This window comes from Protopterus annectens, chromosome 10.part0, assembly GCF_019279795.1.
Source record: "Protopterus annectens isolate FY-2018-M chromosome 10.part0, PAN1.0, whole genome shotgun sequence".
Classification (NCBI taxonomy): Eukaryota; Metazoa; Chordata; order Ceratodontiformes; family Protopteridae; genus Protopterus; species Protopterus annectens.
Window position 1 is genome coordinate 791781967 of NC_056744.1, and position 20161 is coordinate 791802127.

At 40.5% G+C, this 20161-nt stretch overlaps 1 protein-coding gene across 1 annotated transcript; it reads right to left on the reverse strand.

The window, feature by feature from the left end:
- Nucleotides 1-985: 985 nt before the first annotated feature.
- On the reverse strand, nt 986-1462 carry LOC122814205 (putative uncharacterized protein DDB_G0271982; the record flags this gene model as incomplete). Its single annotated transcript, XM_044086809.1, has 2 exons — nt 986-1138; nt 1379-1462. Coding segments are annotated over 2 exons (237 nt in total), but the record flags the coding sequence as incomplete, so codon positions are not given.
- Between the last annotated feature and the right edge of the window lie 18699 nt (nt 1463-20161).

Below are 20161 nucleotides of genomic sequence, written 5' to 3' on the forward strand. Positions count from 1 at the left end.
CTCTCTCTCTCTCCCTTCCCCTCTCTCTCTCTCTCCCTCCCCCCCTCTCTCTCTCTCCCTTCCCCCTCTCTCTCTCTCTCTCCTTCCCCCTCTCTCTCTCTCTCCTTCCCCTCTCTCTCTCTCTCTCCTTCCCCCCTCTCTCTCTCTCTCCCTTCCCCCTCTCTCTCTCTCTCTCTCTCTCCCTTCCCCCTCTCTCTCTCTCTCCCTTCCCCTCTCTCTCTCTCCCTTCCCCTCTCTCTCTCTCCCCTCTCTCTCTCTCTCTCCCTTCCCCCCTCTCTCTCTCTCTCTTCTCCCCTTCCCTCTCTCTCTCTCCTTCCCTCTCTCTCTCTCTCCCTTTCCCCTCTCTCTCTCTCCCTTCCCCTCTCTCTCTCTCTCCCTTCCCCCTCTCTCTCTCTCTCCCTCTCTCTCACTCCCCTTCCCCCTCTCTCTCTCTCTCCCCTTCCCCCCTCTCTCTCTCCTTTCTCCCCCCCCCTCTCTCTCTCTCTCCCCCCCCCCCCTCTCTCTCCCCTCCCTCTCTCTCTCCCCCTCCCTCTCTCCCCCCCCCCCCCTCTCTCTCCCTCCCCCTCTCCCTCCCTCCTCCCTCTCTCTCTCTCTTCCCCTCTCCTCTCTCTCTCTTTTCCCTCTCTCTCTCCCCTTCCCTCTCTCTCTCTCTCTCCCCTTCCCCTCTCTCTCTCTCTCCCCTTCCCCTCTCTCTCTCTCTCCCTTCCCTCTCTCTCTCTCTCCCCTTCCCTCTCTCTCTCTCTCCCCCTCTCTCTCTCCCCCTTCCCCTCTCTCTCTCTCTCCCCTTCCCCTCTCTCTCTCTCTCCCCCTTCCCTCTCTCTCTCTCCCCCTCTCTCTCTCTCTCCCCTTCCCCTCTCTCTCTCTCCCTCTCCCTCTCTCTCTCTCTCCCCTTCCCTCTCTCTCTCTCTCCCCCTTCCCCTCTCTCTCTCTCTCTCCCCTTCCCTCTCTCTCTCTCTCCCCTTCCCTCTCTCTCTCTCCCTTCCCTCTCTCTCTCCCTCTCTCTCTCTCTCTCCCTTCCCTCTCTCTCTCTCTCTCCCTTCCTCTCTCTCTCTCTCTCCCCTTCCCTCTCTCTCTCTCTCTCCCCTTCCCTCTCTCTCTCTCTCTCCCTTCCCCCCCTCTCTCTCTCTCTCTCCCTTCCCTCTCTCTCTCCCTTCCCCTCTCTCTCTCTCTCTCTCTCTCCCTTCCCTCTCTCTCTCTCCCCTTCCCCTCTCTCTCTCCCCTTCCCTCTCTCTCTCTCCCCTTCCCTCTCTCTCTCTCTCCCCTTCCCTCTCTCTCTCTCCCCTTCCCCTCTCTCTCTCTCTCTCTCTCTCTCTCTCCTTCCCCCTCTCTCTCTCTCTCTCCCTTCCCCCTCTCTCTCTCCTTCCCCCCCTCTCTCTCTCTCTCTCTCCTTCCCCCTCTCTCTCTCTCTCTCTCTCCCCTCTCTCTCTCTCTCTCTCTCTCTCTCCCTTCCCCCCCTCTCTCTCTCTCTCTCTCTCTCTCTCTCTCCTTCCCCATCTCTCTCTCTCTCTCTCTCTCTCCCTTCCCCTTCCCCTCTCTCTCTGTCATTGAAATCTTCTACCCCTTTTTCCTGATTGAGTGAACCCACCTCCAAGACAGCAGCATTTAGCGCTTTCCTCTTTCTTGTACACAGATCAGAATGAATTAAAAACGTAGGTGGTGTCTTATACAACTTGGTCATAATTAGTTAACACACAGTAGTCCCCACCCCTGCTACAAAGTTTTAACTATTAACCTGCTGGCAATAAAAAGCACAGTAACCTTGCATACAAATAAAACCGTTCCATGACCATTTATATTAAATACATAGATCTAAGTTTTAAAAAGGGGGAAAGTGTTATTGTATCATTCATACCTGGAAAAATTGTAGAATTTAACCTGACCTGCCATTTCATCTCAATAAATTCCAAGTATTCATCTGTTGGACCCTATTTGTCCCAGATCTAAGAGATCTGTAACAGAAAACTTGAAAAAATGGCCAGGAAGCTCTTGTATATGCCTATATAAAACATTATTTACATTTTTGTTGGCTATGTCTTGACAATGTTGGTAAATTCTCTGTTTGATGGTCTTCTTGATTTTCCCGACATAGAAGCCATCACAATTCTGGCACAACCCAAGATATACTACCCCTTTAGAGTAGCAATAATATTTTTTCTTTGGTCTAATTTTTCCAACGTTCCTATTAGTGACACCTTCTGTGTCCAACATTTGTCTGCATTGGGGGCATCTACCACATTTGTAACTACCTCCAGACTCATTCAGGGAGTTTGTCCTTTCCAATAATCCCTTGAAAGACACCTCTGTCTTATAAGCTATCTTCGGGGTCCTACCTAAGGTAGTAGCCTCCCCTGGGTCCAGACTAAAAATATCCCAGTGCCTATAAATTATCTCCGTCATAGAAGTAGGTATTGTATGGTAGTACCATCACTCTTCCAAACCCAGGTTCAGTCATGTTCCTTCCTTCCAATAAGTTGAGGTCAACACTCAACAAGCTGTGGTACACACCCTTCTCTTGAACTTTACTTCATCCATGATGTTCTTAAATATTTCAGGGTAACCTCTCTGAACCAACATACCCTGCAGTACTGTACTTTCACTTAAAAAGTCATCCCAGACGGACCAGTGCTTTCTTCTGGTGGATGGGGTGCCAGCTGCTGAAATGCAGCGAAGAGTTGGAATAAATAGGTTTTCTATATAACAAGGATGAAAAACGTTTGAGCATAATCCTTTTTTAATTGTAACATCTAAATAATTCAATCTATCCTTGTCAACTACCATAGTAAATTTCAAAAAGGTGGTTGTGTTATGTATTCAAAAAACTCTTCCAATGTTTCCATCCCATACTTCCAGAATAATACCATATCATCCAAATAGCATCCGTACAGTGCCCAGGATTCTCTGTAAATGGAACCAAAGATATAAAGTGTTACCTTGCTGATTGTGGCATACGATTAGCTCCAGAATTGAGAGACAGCAACTTCAAGTTCACTCAGTGCGCAAAGAAATTCTGGCAATGTGCGTGAACTGAGTAAACCTGAAGTTGCTAACTCTTTAAATTCTGGAGCTAATGGTATGTCGCATAATCAGCGAGGTAACACCAGTGACAATACTAATAGCTCTGCGTTTTCTGCTACTGAATGGCTTGAACAGAATATCATTTGGGGGAATGAAGTGGTGAATGTGGGAAATATGTCAGCGGTGGCAGTTTGGATTCTAAAATTAACCATTAGTCAACTTGCACTTCAATATAAGAAACTACAGTTGTAAACTTTAAGTGAGTGCCTTAGGCAGGAACATGTTCCCAAGGGGCTACAGATGTGGAAGTACCCCACCAGCTTAAGGACTCCTTATTACATCGGGACTTGCTTGCTTTATTTAATAAGCAAGGATGTGAGTTATTGCTGTTTTAAATGATATTTGTAAACCAGACAGTAGTAATAAAAATGGATTTTTGTTCATAAATTGAATGAGTACAACAGTGTTACTAAGGATGTGGAAAAACTATTGTGGAATTAAAGGGTAGGAAGGACAAAACTTACACATGACAAAGCTGATTATGAAGGGGAGAAAGCCTACCCGGACCCACCTCTGGGTCAACAAAGTAATTATTGGACAGAAGTAGGGAGTGAAGACATTGGCAAATGATTTTGAAACAAATTTTGATAGTAATTACGAGGAAGACCCTTTAGAGAACCCTCCACCAAGATGCTCTCTGAGAATAATGAATCGGAGAGGGCAAGGCCAGGATGGGTCAAGGCAGAATTTTTATCTGCATCACAACTCCACGAGGGAGAGAAGGAATTGGAGCAACTCCTTTTACAGGAGGAACTGACCCCTAATGAGCACAATGTGGATGGGGAGCTTTGCAACATCATTTCAAACAGGTAAAATGACTTTAAAATTGGAACGGAATGGGCCGACCAATATGAAAAAGGGCTCAATTTTGTTCCAACAAAAAAGGCAAATGTTGAAATGCTTATACAGCTCTAGGTTTACTGTAGGAAATTTAAACCTTGGACTGTATTTCAAGGACAATGACACCTTTACAGTCTGGGAACAGAATGCAAAAAGACCTAGTACCTTTATACCCCCAGCACATGCTATGGTGTATCTTTTTGATAAGCTGTGTGAGCTAGACATCATGAAATTAAACAATTATCCCAGTGAATTTAAAGTACAGAACCTAATAGTGGATGATAATAAGCTATTACAGCAAATTAATCACTAATAAACAGATTAGGCTGATGAAACCCGACAAGGGTGGGGGCCTTTTAATTATGGATGTGAATGATTACATCAACAAAATGTTGGAGATTTTGTACAGTGATACATATGCAGAAGTTTCTCATAATGAATTGAATTTAGCCTACCAGAATATTGATCTGGGGTTGGAAGACCTGTTATTAAATGGGCAAATCACAATAGAGGATTATACCTTTTTATACACTGTACAGCCTCTGATCCCTACGATTTTTAGGATCCCTAAAACTCACAAAAACATTACCAGACCCCCACTGCATCCAATAGTTGATGCCAAGGCATAGAGGACCACCTGTATAGCAAAGTTTTATTCCAAAGTGAAGCATGTTTTGGATACAAGGCCCTAAGATTCCTGGGACTTTTTGTTTAAAATAAAGCAGGAACTTTGATGATAGGTTATTGATGGTAACTATTGACATATGTGACGTACTCTCTGTTATACCACATGAACAGGGATTAGAGTGGTTCTCTGATTATTTGGTCACGAACACTGATTTCTGACTACATTACCATAAGTACTTTAAGAACATGCATGGAAATGGTGTTGGAAAACAATTTGTTTGGTCTTTCAGGGGCAACATTTTAGGCAAACACAAGGGGTGGCAATGGGGTCCTGCTGCGCCCCAGTATTTGCAAATAGTGTTGTCCCAGTGGGAGAACCTTTATATTCGTGGTTCCATTTACAGAGAATCCTGGGCACTGTACGGATGCTATTTACAGAGAATCCTGGGCACTGTACGGATGCTATTTGGATGATATTGTATTATTCTGAAAGGATGGGATGGAAAAATTGGAAGTTTTTTTTTTTTTTTTGAATACATAAACAACACAACCACCTTTTTGAAATTTATTATGGTAGTTGATAAGGATAGATTGAATTATTTAGATGTTACAATTAAAAAGGATTACGACCATAACACTTTTTCATCCTTCTTATATAGAAAACTTACTTATTCCAATTCTTTGCTGCATTTCAGCAGCTGGCACCCCATCCACCAGAAGAAAGCTCTGGTTAAAGGGTCAGTATGTCAGCTCTGCTAGGATGATATCCATCTGGGATGACATTTTAAGTGAATGTACAGTACTGTAGGGTATGTTGGTTCAGAGAGGTTACCCTGAAGTTTTGTAAACCACTTCTGGAAAACTAAAATATATGATGAACCACAAACTTCAGACCAGTCTCGATGCAATTTTGTAGAATATTTAATAAAGCAAATCCATGAAACTAGCGCCTCTGCTTAATACGCCTTTATCAGAGTATACATTCAAATAATCACAACCCAGAAGTATTTATTAAGAACATCATGGATGAAGTAAAGTTCAAGAGGAAGGGAGGGTGTGTACCACAGCTTGAGTATTGACCTCAACTTATTGGAAGGAAGGGACAACATGACTGAATCTGGGTTTGGAAGAGTGATGGTACTACCATACAATACCGACTTCTATGACATTAGAGACATCATTTATAGGCACTGGGATATTTTTAGTCTGGACCCAGGGGCTGCTACTACCTTTGGTACAACATCGAAGATAGTTCATCAGAAAGTGGTGTCTTTTAAGGGATTATTGGAAAGGACAAAATCCCGGAATGAATCTGAAGTTAGTTACAAATGTGGTAGATGCCCCCAATGCAGACACGTTGGACACAGGAAGGTGTCACTAGTAGGGACTGTTTAAAAAAATTAGATCAAAGAAAAAATGGTTACTCTAAAGGGGTAGTGTATCTTGGGTTATGCCAGGCCTGTGATTGCTTCTATGTCTGAAAACTAAGAGGGCCATCAGAGAATTTATCAACATTATTATGACATAGCCAACAAAAATGTAAATAATGCTTTATATAGGCATATAAAAGAATTTCCTGACCATTTTTCAAGTTTTCTGTTATAGTTCATGTAGATCTGGGGCAAACAGGGGGTCCAACAGATGAATACTTGGAATTTATTGAGATGAAATGGCAGGTCAGGTTAAATTCTACCATTTTTCCAGGTTTGAATAATAAAATAACTTAAATCTATGTATTTAATATAATGGTCATGGAACTGTTTTATCTGTATGTAAGGTTACTGTGCTTTTGCCAGCAGGTTAATAGTTAGCCTAGTTTTAAAACTTTGTAGCAGGGGTGGGGACTACTGTGTGTTAACTAATTATGACTTTGAGTTGTGTATTTATACGATGACACTACGTTTTTAATTCTTTCTGAAGAAGTCTGTGTACGAGAGACAAAAGTGTTAAATTCTTTTACTTGGATTATTGCTGCTGTCTTGGAGTTGGTTCACTCATTTTTGCTGTTTTATGGTTTGTGCTTTTTGGTGTTTTTCCTGGTTATTGGCTAACTGCATTATTTGTGGACACATTAGGAATTGATTGAGCCAGATCAAATATTTATGCCCCCCCCCCAACATAGTTGTCTAATTTGCCTTGCCATCTTTCTCTCGACTTGCATAGGTGTATGATGGTTTGTTTTGTTTTTTTTCCCAAATGTGCAGTGAGTACCTCAACTTTTCCATAACTATTTATTTTCCATTTTCTGATGTAAGCATCTGGCTTACTGTTTCTTCTGAGTTATTGATTTTTAATCCATAGATGAGAGCTTCAGCCATCCATCAGTCTTCTGCATCTGTTTCAACATGATTTTCTATATGCAATATCCTTTTCCTTGTCCCTGCATGCACTTCCATCTTTTCCTGGTCGTCTTTTTGCACACAGCATGCTGCTGCTGGTTTAAACTATTCTAACAGGATTTGAAAATATGGAAATCTAAATCGGCAAAATGATGCTTTTTGCTCCAGCATTATTGGCTTTGACTATTGATCCCCTTTGTTCCTTTGCCTGATACTGGTGGTTGGCATACAAGTATTGAGAATGTCAGTTACTCATCATTAGGGCACAAATCCCAGTCAGCAGTCCTTAAACACTTAAGCAAATGACTGAATAGAATTTAAAATGAATGCAGTCTAATATGAAAAACAAATGTATAAATAGTAATGTCTTTCAGCTTTTCCCGGTTAGGGGTTACCACAGCGGAACTCTGGTCTGCTAATCATTGGCAGTGGATTTTTACGGTGCCATGTTGGCCCAATTCCCAACCTTCGAGGAAGGCACACCCATTCACGCACCTGCCTGCATGTCTTTATACGTCACTTTATATGTATGGTGAGCATTGCTGAGGCTTGGGATCCCTTATCAATTGTGGCCTTTGCTCTGCTCTTCTTCAAGTCATCCTTTCAGGTTGAATGGTATAAAATGATGTAAGGTCTACTGTGATTTGTTCATCTCTGATGAAGACTTGGATTCTATGTCGAAAACGTATTCTTTTGTGTTGCAGCGTTAAGGAATTAAAGTGCTTGTGCTTATCTAAGGAGTTTGGTTTTTGACCTTCATTTGGGCACTCGTGCAAGTCCTGTTTTTTGGTTTTAGTCTATTTCAGACTTGCACACATCTTTCTATTTGGTTTTATACGTCACTTGACCATGGGGAGGACATGCAGACTCAACACAGGAGGCGCTTCAGCCGAGAATCGAATGGGAGAACCTCTTGCTGTGAAGTGACCATGCTAACAACTGCACCCATGAATACAGAAAACAAATTAAGCAAGTTGATCCATAACCATATCAAGTAGTTGCAGTTTTATTTGTTTAGCCACCTCTTAATTGCACACGTTAATGTTTAAATGAATTTCACATTTCCCAATATTTTTTGTGACTTATTTTTTTTATGAATTTAGCAGGTAGCGGCAATGTGAATTTAAAGGAATTACCCAGTAGCTAATTTTGTATGTAGCTGTTCTGTACTGAAATTTGACTTGAATGCTCTATCCCTGGCAGACATGATGCAGTAATTATACCTTTTAATGATGTTCACTCTGAGAACAGTCATGACGGAAGTTATATGCACAGAATTCCTGTTCTAAATGTGGCTGTGGGTAGGCTCAGTAGCTTAACTGTAAATTCTTTAGAAAAGCGTAACGTTTAGAGTGTTTTCCTTGTTCAAATGTATTCTAGTAAGCATGTTCATAGTAATAAAGAACTGTACAGGGACACAATGTTTGCACATGATTTGAGGTCTGTATACATTCCAAAAAAAGTTACCATTTATGTAGTACATATTGAGAGATGCTGTACCTCAAAACCTCAGTTTTGCAGTTTTGCATCAGGAAAATGGATCTGTTTTATGAAATCCAACAGATGCAATGAAATTTAACTGAAGTGACCTCTAGCTATGTGTTTGCATAACTTGGCAGATTTTCTTAAATACAGAGTACTGAAACAAAATGCATGTAATTCTATAACCATGATCCCTGACAAGCCGAGATTGTATAGAGGCTTGACCATACTGTGAGAACTGCTTGTGCCCAGTATAATGGAGTACAATTGCCTTGTTTGGAAAAATCTAGAAGTATAACCCCGTGAGCTCTTCACAGGTCTAGGAGGTTGTAACTTGGATTGGTGTAGTTTATTTGACTGATGTACTTTGTTGCAGTAAACTGAGGGTTAATGTAATAATCTTTTCAGCTAACTAGGAGGAGTATGTGATAGGGTAATTTGAACTGAGCTTTTATATTTCAATAAAGTGAGTGTTTTTAGATGGTATGTAATGTTTGTGAAAGCACTTGCCTACCTTCTTCTACATTAAACATTTACTGGATTTTATACATTGCATTCGCTTTATCTTGGATACATCTGCTGTGAGTTGCTGGAGATGACCTAACCAATATTTGTGTGTGTAATATATCCCATAAAAGTTGTTGCTGGCATCACTGGGATTGGTATTGGACTTTCCTATCTGTAATATCTATAGCCAGTGAGACTATTGGAGGAGGCATTGGTCTCCACAATTCTTGAATGAAATACACTGAAGTCAAAGAAAGACAAGTTTGTTGCACCTTTCCAATTTATGAATAAAATTTTGGTGGAAACAGACCTTGTACTGGCAAATATGGCGGTGCCCTGTGTGGCAACAGCTGCTTCTGATCCTATCAGACAAGTGCATCATTTGTCTTTTTTTTTCACCAGAAACCTCGGGAGAATCAGAGGCAGAAAATGAAGGTATATTAAGCTACAGTGAAGTGAATCTGCTAGAAATTGGATCTACAATCTATCTCTGCTGTCTGTATGATGAGCTACTAGTAGAGAGGCTTGTAAGGCTGAACATACTACAGGAACTCCTAAAGCTGGGCATTTTGCTAGAACATGGCCAAGAATGTAAACATCTGGCTAATCACACTTTATCATTCCTGGAAAGTACTTAAAAAGGAAAAGATGTGCATGACCTAGAAAGAGGAACCGGAGCAGGAAAAGATGTGCATGACCTAGAAAGAGGAAAGCAGGAATTACTAACAGATTAAAAGCTAATCCTCACAGGCCTGCACTGCCTTTCATACTTTTGAAAGTAAGATGGATCACTTAAGGCTGGAACTTTCTTCACAAAACAAGGTGAGAAACAGTCCCAATATTAATGACAGCACAGTAAATGTAGAGGGAATTACTTTATTCAGAGCTGATAGAATTCAGTCACTATGTGGCAAATCTCAAGGAGCAGGGAGTATGCATGTGTGTGAACACTTTATGTAACTGTGAAGTGATTTTAGCTTTCTGCTCAGAGAATACTAGATTCCTCTCTAAAATGCAGTTCCTACTACCTGCCTAGAGAGAGTAATGGAGTATGCATTACAGCAGTCTTCGTCCCACCCAACGCAAACACCAATGAAGCATTGTCTACTCTATATCAGTCCATAAATGATCTCCAAAACAGGAACCCAGAGTTTGCACAGGTAATTGCAAGTGGCTTTAACCAATCCACCCTAAAGACTGTGCTTACTACCCCACTACCATAAACATGTGAATTTTGCCATGAGGGGTGTAAATACATTGGATAAGGTATATACTATCATAAGGCAGGTGTATAAGGCGGCACCTTATCCACATCTTGGGAACTCTGATCATCTTGCAGTCATCCTGGTTCCAGAATAAGTCGCTGCTAAAATCTGGCAAACCAACAGGAAAACAAATAATGCTATGGACTCTGGGAGCTGTCTCAACCCTGCAGGACTGCATGTACCGATTGGTCAGTGGTTAAGGATGCAGCCCTGTCAAACTAATTGTTCTAGAAGCATATACAGAGTCAATTAAAGCTTACATCTGAATGTGTAGCTGACTTGAATACCACCACCTGCATCACCATATGAGTGAACCAAAAGCCATGGTTAAACAGATGCATGAGCTCTCAAAGCATGAAATGCAGCATTCAGATCAAAGGACATGGAAACCCTAAAGGTAGCCAGAGGCAAATTGGGTAAAGGTATAAAGGAACTTGTGGCAGAAAGATCCAGGGTCACTTCAATGATCAAATGATTCCAGATATCTAAGGAAGGGCATACAGACCATAACCAACTACAAACCTTGAATCAGCCTATTGTGATGACAGCATTGTATTCTTGAATGAGCTAAAGAAGTACTTCAGGTTTGATGTGGATAACAAAATGGTAGCAAGCAAACTCCATCAGTAAGAATGAAGCAGTGTTGCGCCTAAACAGAATAGCTGTCACAAGAAACTTAAGGTGTCAACCCAAGAAAAGCAGCTGGCCCTGATAGCATCGTGGGCAGGGTACTGAAGGCCAGTGTATCAAAACTGGCATCTGTGTTCATGGTCATATTCAACACTTTGCTGTAACTAGCCAGTGTACAAAGGTGCTTTAAGAAGATTCGTACTATGAAAAAGTAATCCAGCACAAAGAGAAGGTAAAAAAATAAATAAAGGCTTTATTGTGGCAACTCCATGTAGAATAGCAAGCAAACTGGTTTTGGCTGAAGATTCAAGCCTTCCTCAGTGCAACAAAATATTCCAATTAGAGGACATCCTAGTGTCTGCTTTTATATCAATCTATTTAAAGAGATGCACCTGAAATAGATAAATTATTGTTAAACAGAACAACCAAATCAATCTAGCTTAATTCATTAAGGCCAGGTCTAAATAAAGCCCCTAGCCTAATAATCCAAGACTGTTCCTTGTTTAATATTTCATGTCAACCTGCTTTGGAAATTCTGTGCATTTGAATTTGGTCTCTTATAGTAAAATTAAATTTGGCAGTTGTGTGTGTGGTGGTATGTTTATAAAGGGCATTGGAAATCCTTTTATTTCTAATCTCACTTAAATGTTCGCTTATGCGGTGTCTAAAGGGTCTTTATGTTTGTCCAACATAAAAAGATGAACAAGTTGTTGCGTCTTTCAGGGTTTTCCCGGTTAGGGGTCGCCACAGCGGAACTCCGGTCCGCTAATGATTTGATAGTTGATTTTTACATGTCATGTTACCAGCCCTGACACACAACCTTCAACGAACAAGTACAGGTAGCTAACTTAAATTATCCAGTCACTGCTGCAATTACCAAAAATTCTAATCGGATACATTTTGGAAGTATTACAGTTAGTGAATTCTTTGGTTTTGAAAATGTGTGCACATGCGCTACAGTGACCACAAGGGACACAGCCTACTAATGTATCACCAAATAATGTTTTCTGCATTGGTACAGGTGGATTGCATCATTTGTAATGAGTGAAATATGAGTTAATGGTTCTGCCTCTGTGGTAAGGAAATAAACATCTGTCTTAAAATACCCCATTCAAATGTTCATGTGCAAGTAGAATGTCCCAATGATTGTTAATAATATCTCTGAATCTAGGAGCGTTACTACCAAATGTTGTCACTAGTCTAACTGGTTGTGATTCCTGTATCTTATGTTGAGTGGTTCTATTCTGGTATTCCAAAAGCTGGGATCTCTGTTTTGTTTACCTGGGTTACAGTTTGGGAAATATGATGTTTGTTGTAGCCTCTAGTTATCAGCCTATTGGTTAAATCCTGTTGACACTCTTGGTGAGTTTGTTCAGAAGAGCATATGCGTTTGATGTGTAAATATTGGGACTTGGGGATGTTGTTGATAATGTGGCGGGGATGGTGAATGGAAGCATGAAGTAAAGTGTTGTATTTTAGAAATTTTCTATGTACCCGAGTTTCCAAAGTATGATCTTCTTGTTGAGTAAGAATTGCATCCAAAAAAATGATTTGTTTATATTCAATGTTTAATGTAAACTGAATATCCCATCTATTATTTTTGAGATCTAACAAATTCGTGTACATATGTTACATCACCCCCGCCACACCATCCAACAATCATCCAGATAACGTCTCCAAATGTCCAACTCATCTAAAAAGGAGCTATTATTGGTGTCATAAATTAACTGCTCTTCGAAAAACCCCATGAATAGGTCAGCATAAATGGGAGCAAAAGATGCTCCCATAGCTGTACCTCTGACCTGCCAATAAGACTTCCCATAAAAATAGAAAATATTTTTTGTTAAGACATGTTCTGTTAAGGTAAGTAGAAAATTATTGAAACCCGGAGTGTATAGTTTTAGATTTCTCTAACCAGTATTGAATGGCCTGTAGTCCCACCCCATGTGGTATACTTGTATAAAGGGAGGTGACATCCAGTGTACAAAGATACCAGTTAGATTCCAGTTGTGTATCCTGAATGATATTCAAGAATTCAGTGATATCTTTTAGTCTGGACCTAACCATAGAAGTAACGGTTGCAAGTATTGAATCAGGAAGGCAGACAGAGGTTCAGTTAAAGAACCCTTGCCAGATACAATTGGTCTACCTGGTGGGCATGTAGAATTTTTATGTATCTTTGGGAGTAAATATAAGTACTGAGGAATCTGGTCTGAAACCTTAAGTTGTTTGCATGTTTGTTGATTGATGCCTTCCTCCATGGCTAGATCTAGAAAGGAGTCTATGTTTTTTAAAAATTGGCGTGGGATCAACAATCATATGTATATAGAAGCGGGCATCGGATAGTTGTTTGTCTGCCTCAGCCTGATGCATCTCCCAATCCATCACTACAGTGCCACCTCCCTTGTCAGCTGGTAAAATGGCTATATTATTATTAGAACTGAGTTCATGTAATGCTTGATGTTCTTGCTTTGTCAAGTTATGTCTGATTGGTTGATACTCTTGAGAGAAATGCAAATCCTTAAGAACACGTTCTTTAAATATAGCCACATGTTTATCCATAGGGGGTTGGAACTCGGATCTTCCAAACTGAAACCCAGTAGTTCTTTGGGTGTTTTCAGTATCTGAAAAAAATATTTTGAGATTAATCTACAAAAACTATTCAATTCATTAACTAAAACATGCTCAGGTACAACAAAAGTAGGTACAAAATTGAGACCCTTGTTTAGTACTTTATTATGTATATCTAACAATTCATATGAGGAGATGTGTACATTGTCTATTGAGTTACAATTTTCTGTAGCAAATGTTTATATTCTGTGTGTTTCTTTCTATGTTTTCTCCCCCCTCTGCATTTTTTGTGCCTAAAGGGTCTGAAGGTTGTTTGCGTTTGGCCACTGGAGAATCTGGGTTAGAAGGGCAATTAAAATCTGTGGCAGAAGAGGACTCCTCCTCTGGAGTACCACTTGGTGATTGCGCTGTTTTTCCAAGTATAGATCATGGTCTCTTCCCTCTACTGGTAGGTTTGTAACTGGAGTCAGAAAATCGGACACTTTTTTGGATGACAAAAGGTTTCCTTTTTTCATAGTCAGCAGTGTCTCTTTGGAATTTCCGAGTTTTTTCTTTTTGATGAGTTCTTCTAATGTGGCTAAATCCTTAGCCAAATTGGTCAAATGGCTATTGAAAAAACTTTCAGACTCGTAAGTCATAGCTTCTTGGCAATTGGCATTGATTTCTATAGTCTGTGTTTCTATCATCCTTTCATAATATGCAGTCAGTGTATCTACAAACAGTATAGATGTTTGGTGTTGTGTTTGGGCCCAATCTGTTGACAACTGTTCATCAATTATTTTTTTATTTATTTATTTAACATTTGTTGACCGGGAATGTCCGACTAGGTTCCACAGAGCCTGTTTTCAGCGGAGGCCCGGGGAGAAATGCTCCAGATGCATGTCTTTGAATTATACCCACTAGTGGTTGAATTCTGATTCTTAACCCTGTGATGTTATGTTTTTGAGTTTATAGGCTTTAAACAGTTTTAGGTGCCAAATGTTGGCCCTTAGTGTCCTCATATTCATAGTCAGTTTTTGAAATAATACACCACAAAGATGTTTAACATCCATCATATCAGTAGTTGAGACCACTAGAATTGGGTGGCTGTAAGCCAAAAACATCCAAATTCTTTGTCAGCAGAAAGGCCCTGTAAAATCCCGGTGAGATCCATAATGCCAGGCGATGCAACACAATATGGCAATGCTATTATTAAGCCAATATATATATATATACATACATTAATATATATATATATATATATATATATATATATATATCTCAAAATATTTTTTTCAGATACTGAAAACACCCAAAGATCTACTGGGTTTCAGTTTGGAAGATCGGAGTTCCAACCCACTATAGATAAACCTGTGGCTATATTTAAAGAATGTGTTCTTAAGGATTTGCATTTCTCTCAAGAGTATCAACCAAACAGACATAACTTGACAAAGCAAGGTCATCAAGCATTACATGAACTCAGTTCTAGTCATAATATAGCCATTTTACCAGCTGACAAGGGAGGTGGCATTGTAGTGATGGACTGGGAGATGTATCAGGCTGAGGCAGACAAACAACTATCTGATGCCCGCTTCTATATACATATGGTTGTTGATCCACGCCAAATTTTAAACATGTCGACTCCTTTCTAGATCTAACCATGGAGGAAGGCATAATCAATCAACAAACATGCAAACAACTTAAGGTTTCAGACCCGATTCCTCAGTACTTATATTTACTCCCTAAGATGCATAAAAATTCTACATGCCCACCAGGTAGACCAATTGTATCTGGCAAGGGTTCTTTAAATGAACCTCTGTCTGCCTTTCTGACTCAATACTTAACAACCGTTACTGTCTATGGTTAGGTCCGAATTCTTGAATATCATTCGGGATACACAATTGGACTCTAACTAGTATCCTTGTACACTGGATGTCACCTCCCTTTATACAAGTATACCACATGGGGTGGAACTACAGGCAATTCAATACTGGTTAGAGAAATCTAAACTATACACTCCGGGTTTCAATAATTTTCTACTTACCCTAACAGAACATGTTTTAACAAAAAATATTTTCTATTTTTACGGGAAGTCTTATTGGTAGGTCAGAGGTACAGCTATGGGAGCATCTTTTGCTCCCATTTGTGCTGACCTATTTGTGGGGTTTTTCGAAGAGAAGTTAATTTATGACACCAATAATAACTCCTTTTTAGATGAGTTGGACATTTGGAGACGTTATCAGGATGATTGTTGGATGGTGTGGTGGGGTGATGTAACATATGTACATGAATTTGTTAGATATCTCAATAATAACGGATGGGATATTCAGTTTACATTAAACATTGAATATCAACAAATCATTTTTTTTGGATGTAATTGTTACTCAACAAGATAATCATACTTTGGAAACTCGGGTACGTAGAAAATTTCCAAAATACAGCACTTTACTTCATGCTTCCAGTCACCATCCCTGCCACATTATCAACAACATCCCCAAGTCCCAATATTTACGCATCAAACACATATGCTCTTCTGAACAAACTCACCAAGAGTGTCAACAGGATTTAACCAATATGATGTTTGTTGTAGCCTCTAGTTATCAGCCTATTTCATAAACTCTAACCCAGGTATACAAAACTGAGAGATCCCAACTTTTGGAATACCAGAATAGAACTACTCAACATAAGATACAGGAATCGCAACCAGTTAACTAGTGACATTTGGTAGTAACACTCCTAGATTGAGATATTAACAACCATTGGGACATTCTACTTGCACATGAACATTTGAATGGGGTACTTCAAGACAGATGTCTATTTTCTTACCACAGAGGCAGAACCATTAACTCGTATATCACTCATTACAAACGTTACAATCCACCTGTACCAATGCAGAAAACATTATTTGGCGATACATTAGTAGGCTGTGTCCCTTGTGGTCACTGTAGCGCATGTGCACACATTTTCAAAACCAAAGAATTCACTAGCTGTAATACTTCCAAAGTGTATCAGATTAGAATTTTTGGTAATTGCAGCAGTGACTGGATAATTTATTTAGCTACCTGTACTTCATCTTTTTATGTTGGACAAACGTCAAGACCCTTTAGACACTGCATAAGCGAACATTTAAGTGAGATTAGAAATAAAAGGATTTCCAACGCCCTTGATAAACATACCACCACACACACAACTGCCAAATTTAATTTTATACTATAATAGACAAAATTCAAATGCACAAAACTTCCAAAGCAGGTTGGCATGAAATTTTAAATAACAAGGAATCATCTTGGATTATTAGGCTAGAGGCTTTATTTAGACCTGGCCTTAATGAATTAAGCTAGATTTTGATTTGGTTGTTCTGTTTAACAATAATTTTATCTATTTCAGGTGTATCTCTTTAAATAAATTGATATAAAAGCAGACACTAGGATGTGCTCTAATTGGAATATTTTGTTGCACTGAGGAAGGCTTGAATCTTCAGCCGAAACCGGTTTGCTTGCTATTCTACATGGAGTTGCCACAATAAAGCCTTTATTTATTTTTTACCTTCTCTTTGTGTTGAATTACTTTTTCATAGTACGGATTTAATTGGTACAATCCGTGCACTCAGTCTACCTTGCGTGGTTTTGGTTTGTTCCTTTAAGATTACCATCATCCTCTTGCCCAAGAAATCACAACCAATGAGTCTAAATGACTGCAGACCAGTTGCTCTGACTTTGACAGTGAAGTGTTTTGAAAGGCTGATTTTTAAAAACCACATAACCTCAAGTATGCCAGCAACTTTGGACACACTACAGTTTTTATATATGCCAAACTGCTGCACAGCAGATGCCATGTCTCTAGCACTCCATGAAACCTTGACACATTTGGAAGGCAAGAACTGCTATGCCAGAATGCTCTTCATTGACTTCAGGTCTGCCTTCAACACTCTCTCTCAAAATCTAGTAGAGAAACTAGTACAGCTGGGCATCAGCACCCCATTTCACTATTGGATCCCAATTTCCTCATGGACAGGCCTCGGAAGGTTTGTGTGGGTGACAACAGTTCCGGAAGCATAACTCTGGGGTACCGCAGGGATGCGTCAGAGTCCCTTGTTGTTCACCTTGCCGACATTGACTGTGTGGCTAGACAGGAGTCCAAAAAAATCCTCATTCACAGATAACACCATGATCATAGGTCTGATCAGGCACTGAGAGGAAACTGCCTACAGAAGCAAAAGTGGAGCATCACCCCATACCACCATCACCATCATACACCCTGGGGATAACTTCTGTGTCTCTGCTTGACAGTGGCACAGGAAAATAACTTTATTGGGTGGCATAAGCCAGGGAACCTTGTTGGCTAGGCCTACGTAGGCCCTTGGGTCGATAGCCTAGTACCTACCTATGAACCTAATCAGATTGGCTGGTGCAGTAGCAACAACTTAGCATTGGATGTCAGTAAAACCAAAGAACTAATTTTGGACTTCAGAAGGTGTCTGTACATAAACTTCTAGAGAGAAAAGGGGCCTCTGTGAAGAGGGTCAAGAGCACGAAATTCCTAGGACTACACATCTCTGAGGACATGGCCTGATCAGAGCATACTAATTATACTGCCAAAGCACAGCAAAGGTTGTACTTAAGGAAACGCAAACTTATCACAGTCCATTCTCCAAGGACGAGAGCATCCTAACCAACAACCTCAGTCTGGTATGGGAACTGTAATGCCTCTCACCATAGAGCTCTCAGATGAGTTGTAAGGGCAGCAGAGAAAAATCATTGGTTCTTCACTTACACCCTCTGAAGACTTGAATGCGACTTGCTGCATTGAAAGAGACCAAAGATAAATGACCTTGCCCATCCTGCAAATGGCATGTTCTCCTGCCTATCCTTGGGTAAAAGATACAGAAGCATGCACTGCAAGACTTCCAGGCTAAACGGTGTTTTTCCCCCTTATCCATTAGACTGTTAAACTCTGCTGACAGGCGAACACCCCCCCCCCCCCCCAATAGTGCAATATACACTGTGCAATATCTGTATGTTCCATCAATTTATGTTTGTCTTGCATTTTTGTGATGTCACTTTACTTTTTACTAAAATATATTTCTGTATGTCTGTCTTTGCACTGGAAATGAAGCAATGCAATTTTGTTCAGCTACACTGTGTTGCAGACCTAATGACAAAGTTCACTTTGATTTGTCAGTTACCACTGGTTAAGAGTCTGTAATCCCTTGTATTCTGAATGGTATATTAAGTGTGGACAAAGCTTTATAGACTCTGGCTATTCAGATTCCCTAAACCTCTGAAGCTGTAGACAAAATTAGCGTAACATTTTTGACATCTGTATATATGCCATTAGTAATGCTGAAGATGTCATGGAGGTCTTGGTGATATTCGATCACTGAACCATACATCTGGCTTGTACTAGAGATGCTTAAAGGAAAGCTCCACCTTCTCCTACAGTTTCTCAACTCTTTGGGTTGCTTTTCTCCCTACACAGTATTATTCCAGTACTGTGTAGGTACCTGGATCCTGCTTGTACTTTAAAATGTTCATTTCCTCACTTTGGTATCAAAGGAAGAGAAAGACCAACTACTTTAAGCTTAACATCTCACACAAGTTGCAGAGGAAGTTGTCTACACCTCCATAACATACCACAGACGAAGAGAAGTTTGTAGTCTGGAGCTTGGGCTGCTGTAAACGAGAGAGGTGTGTAACGTTTTCCATTGTCTTTATTGCAGAGAAGAAGAGAACTTGCACTAATTCACAGCTGCTTCCAATATAGCCATACCTTTCATAGCAAATCAGAACAATTAGATCAGTCAGTGGTTCAAAGGCAGTTGTCACCTCTTTTGAAAAATTTACATGAGCAACTTCACAGTATTGAAATGCTAAGCTTTAAACTTTAAATATTTGTTTATACTACTTTACTATACTCTCGGATAATTAGCCCAGGCAGGTATGATGCCAGCCCTGAGTAGCATCCTGCCATCGCCCACAATGATACCACAGTACAAGGACAAAGCTAAGCTTCTGGTGTCATAAGGGGATCCAGTATCTTTATGCCTGAGATGACATGCTCGACGGACCAAGATGCTTTGCCAGAGATAGCCTGCACCTGTCTCCCCCTAGGATTCCGGATACTGGCTAAGCCTTTTGCCAACCCCTATAGTGCCTTTTTTTAGGGAAGGTTCAAATGACAAACTCACCACCATAACCGGTACAAGCAAGCAAAATATGAGGTAATGCTGCTCAGTGCTAGAAGTCTAAACCTCAAAATGCACTCACTCGAGGCACTCCTTAAGATAGAGAACATCAACATCTGTGCAGTGACAGAGACCTGGTTCAAGGTTCCAGAGAGCACCCCTGCATTACCAGGCTATAATTCATACCACACCTTTTGGCCATCTAACCTGGACCGAAACACTAATGGAGGAGGCGTGGCCATATTTAAGTATAACCACACCTCCAGGCTAGTTGCTCAACATAATGCATCCAAAATTATTCAAGTGCAACTAACACTGGGCAAGACTGCAATCCAGGTTGTAGCTTGTTATAGATTCCCCGCCATGCCCCAGGATGCCCACTCCACATTTCTTGATGTACTGGACAATATTAAGGTACAGCCCAGTACCCTAATGGGAGATTTCAAGTACCCCACCATCAACTGGGATAACTACTCGTGCACTAACTCGTTTGCTCAACGTTTTCTGGAATTCATAAATTCCAATGCCCTGGATCAGCTTTTCCATACACCCACCAGGGGCAGCAATATCCTGGACCCGGTCATTACCAATATGGGTAACTGAAGCTCCATGCCAGTGGTCAGCTCCTCACTGGTCAGATCCAACCCCAAGCTAATCACCCT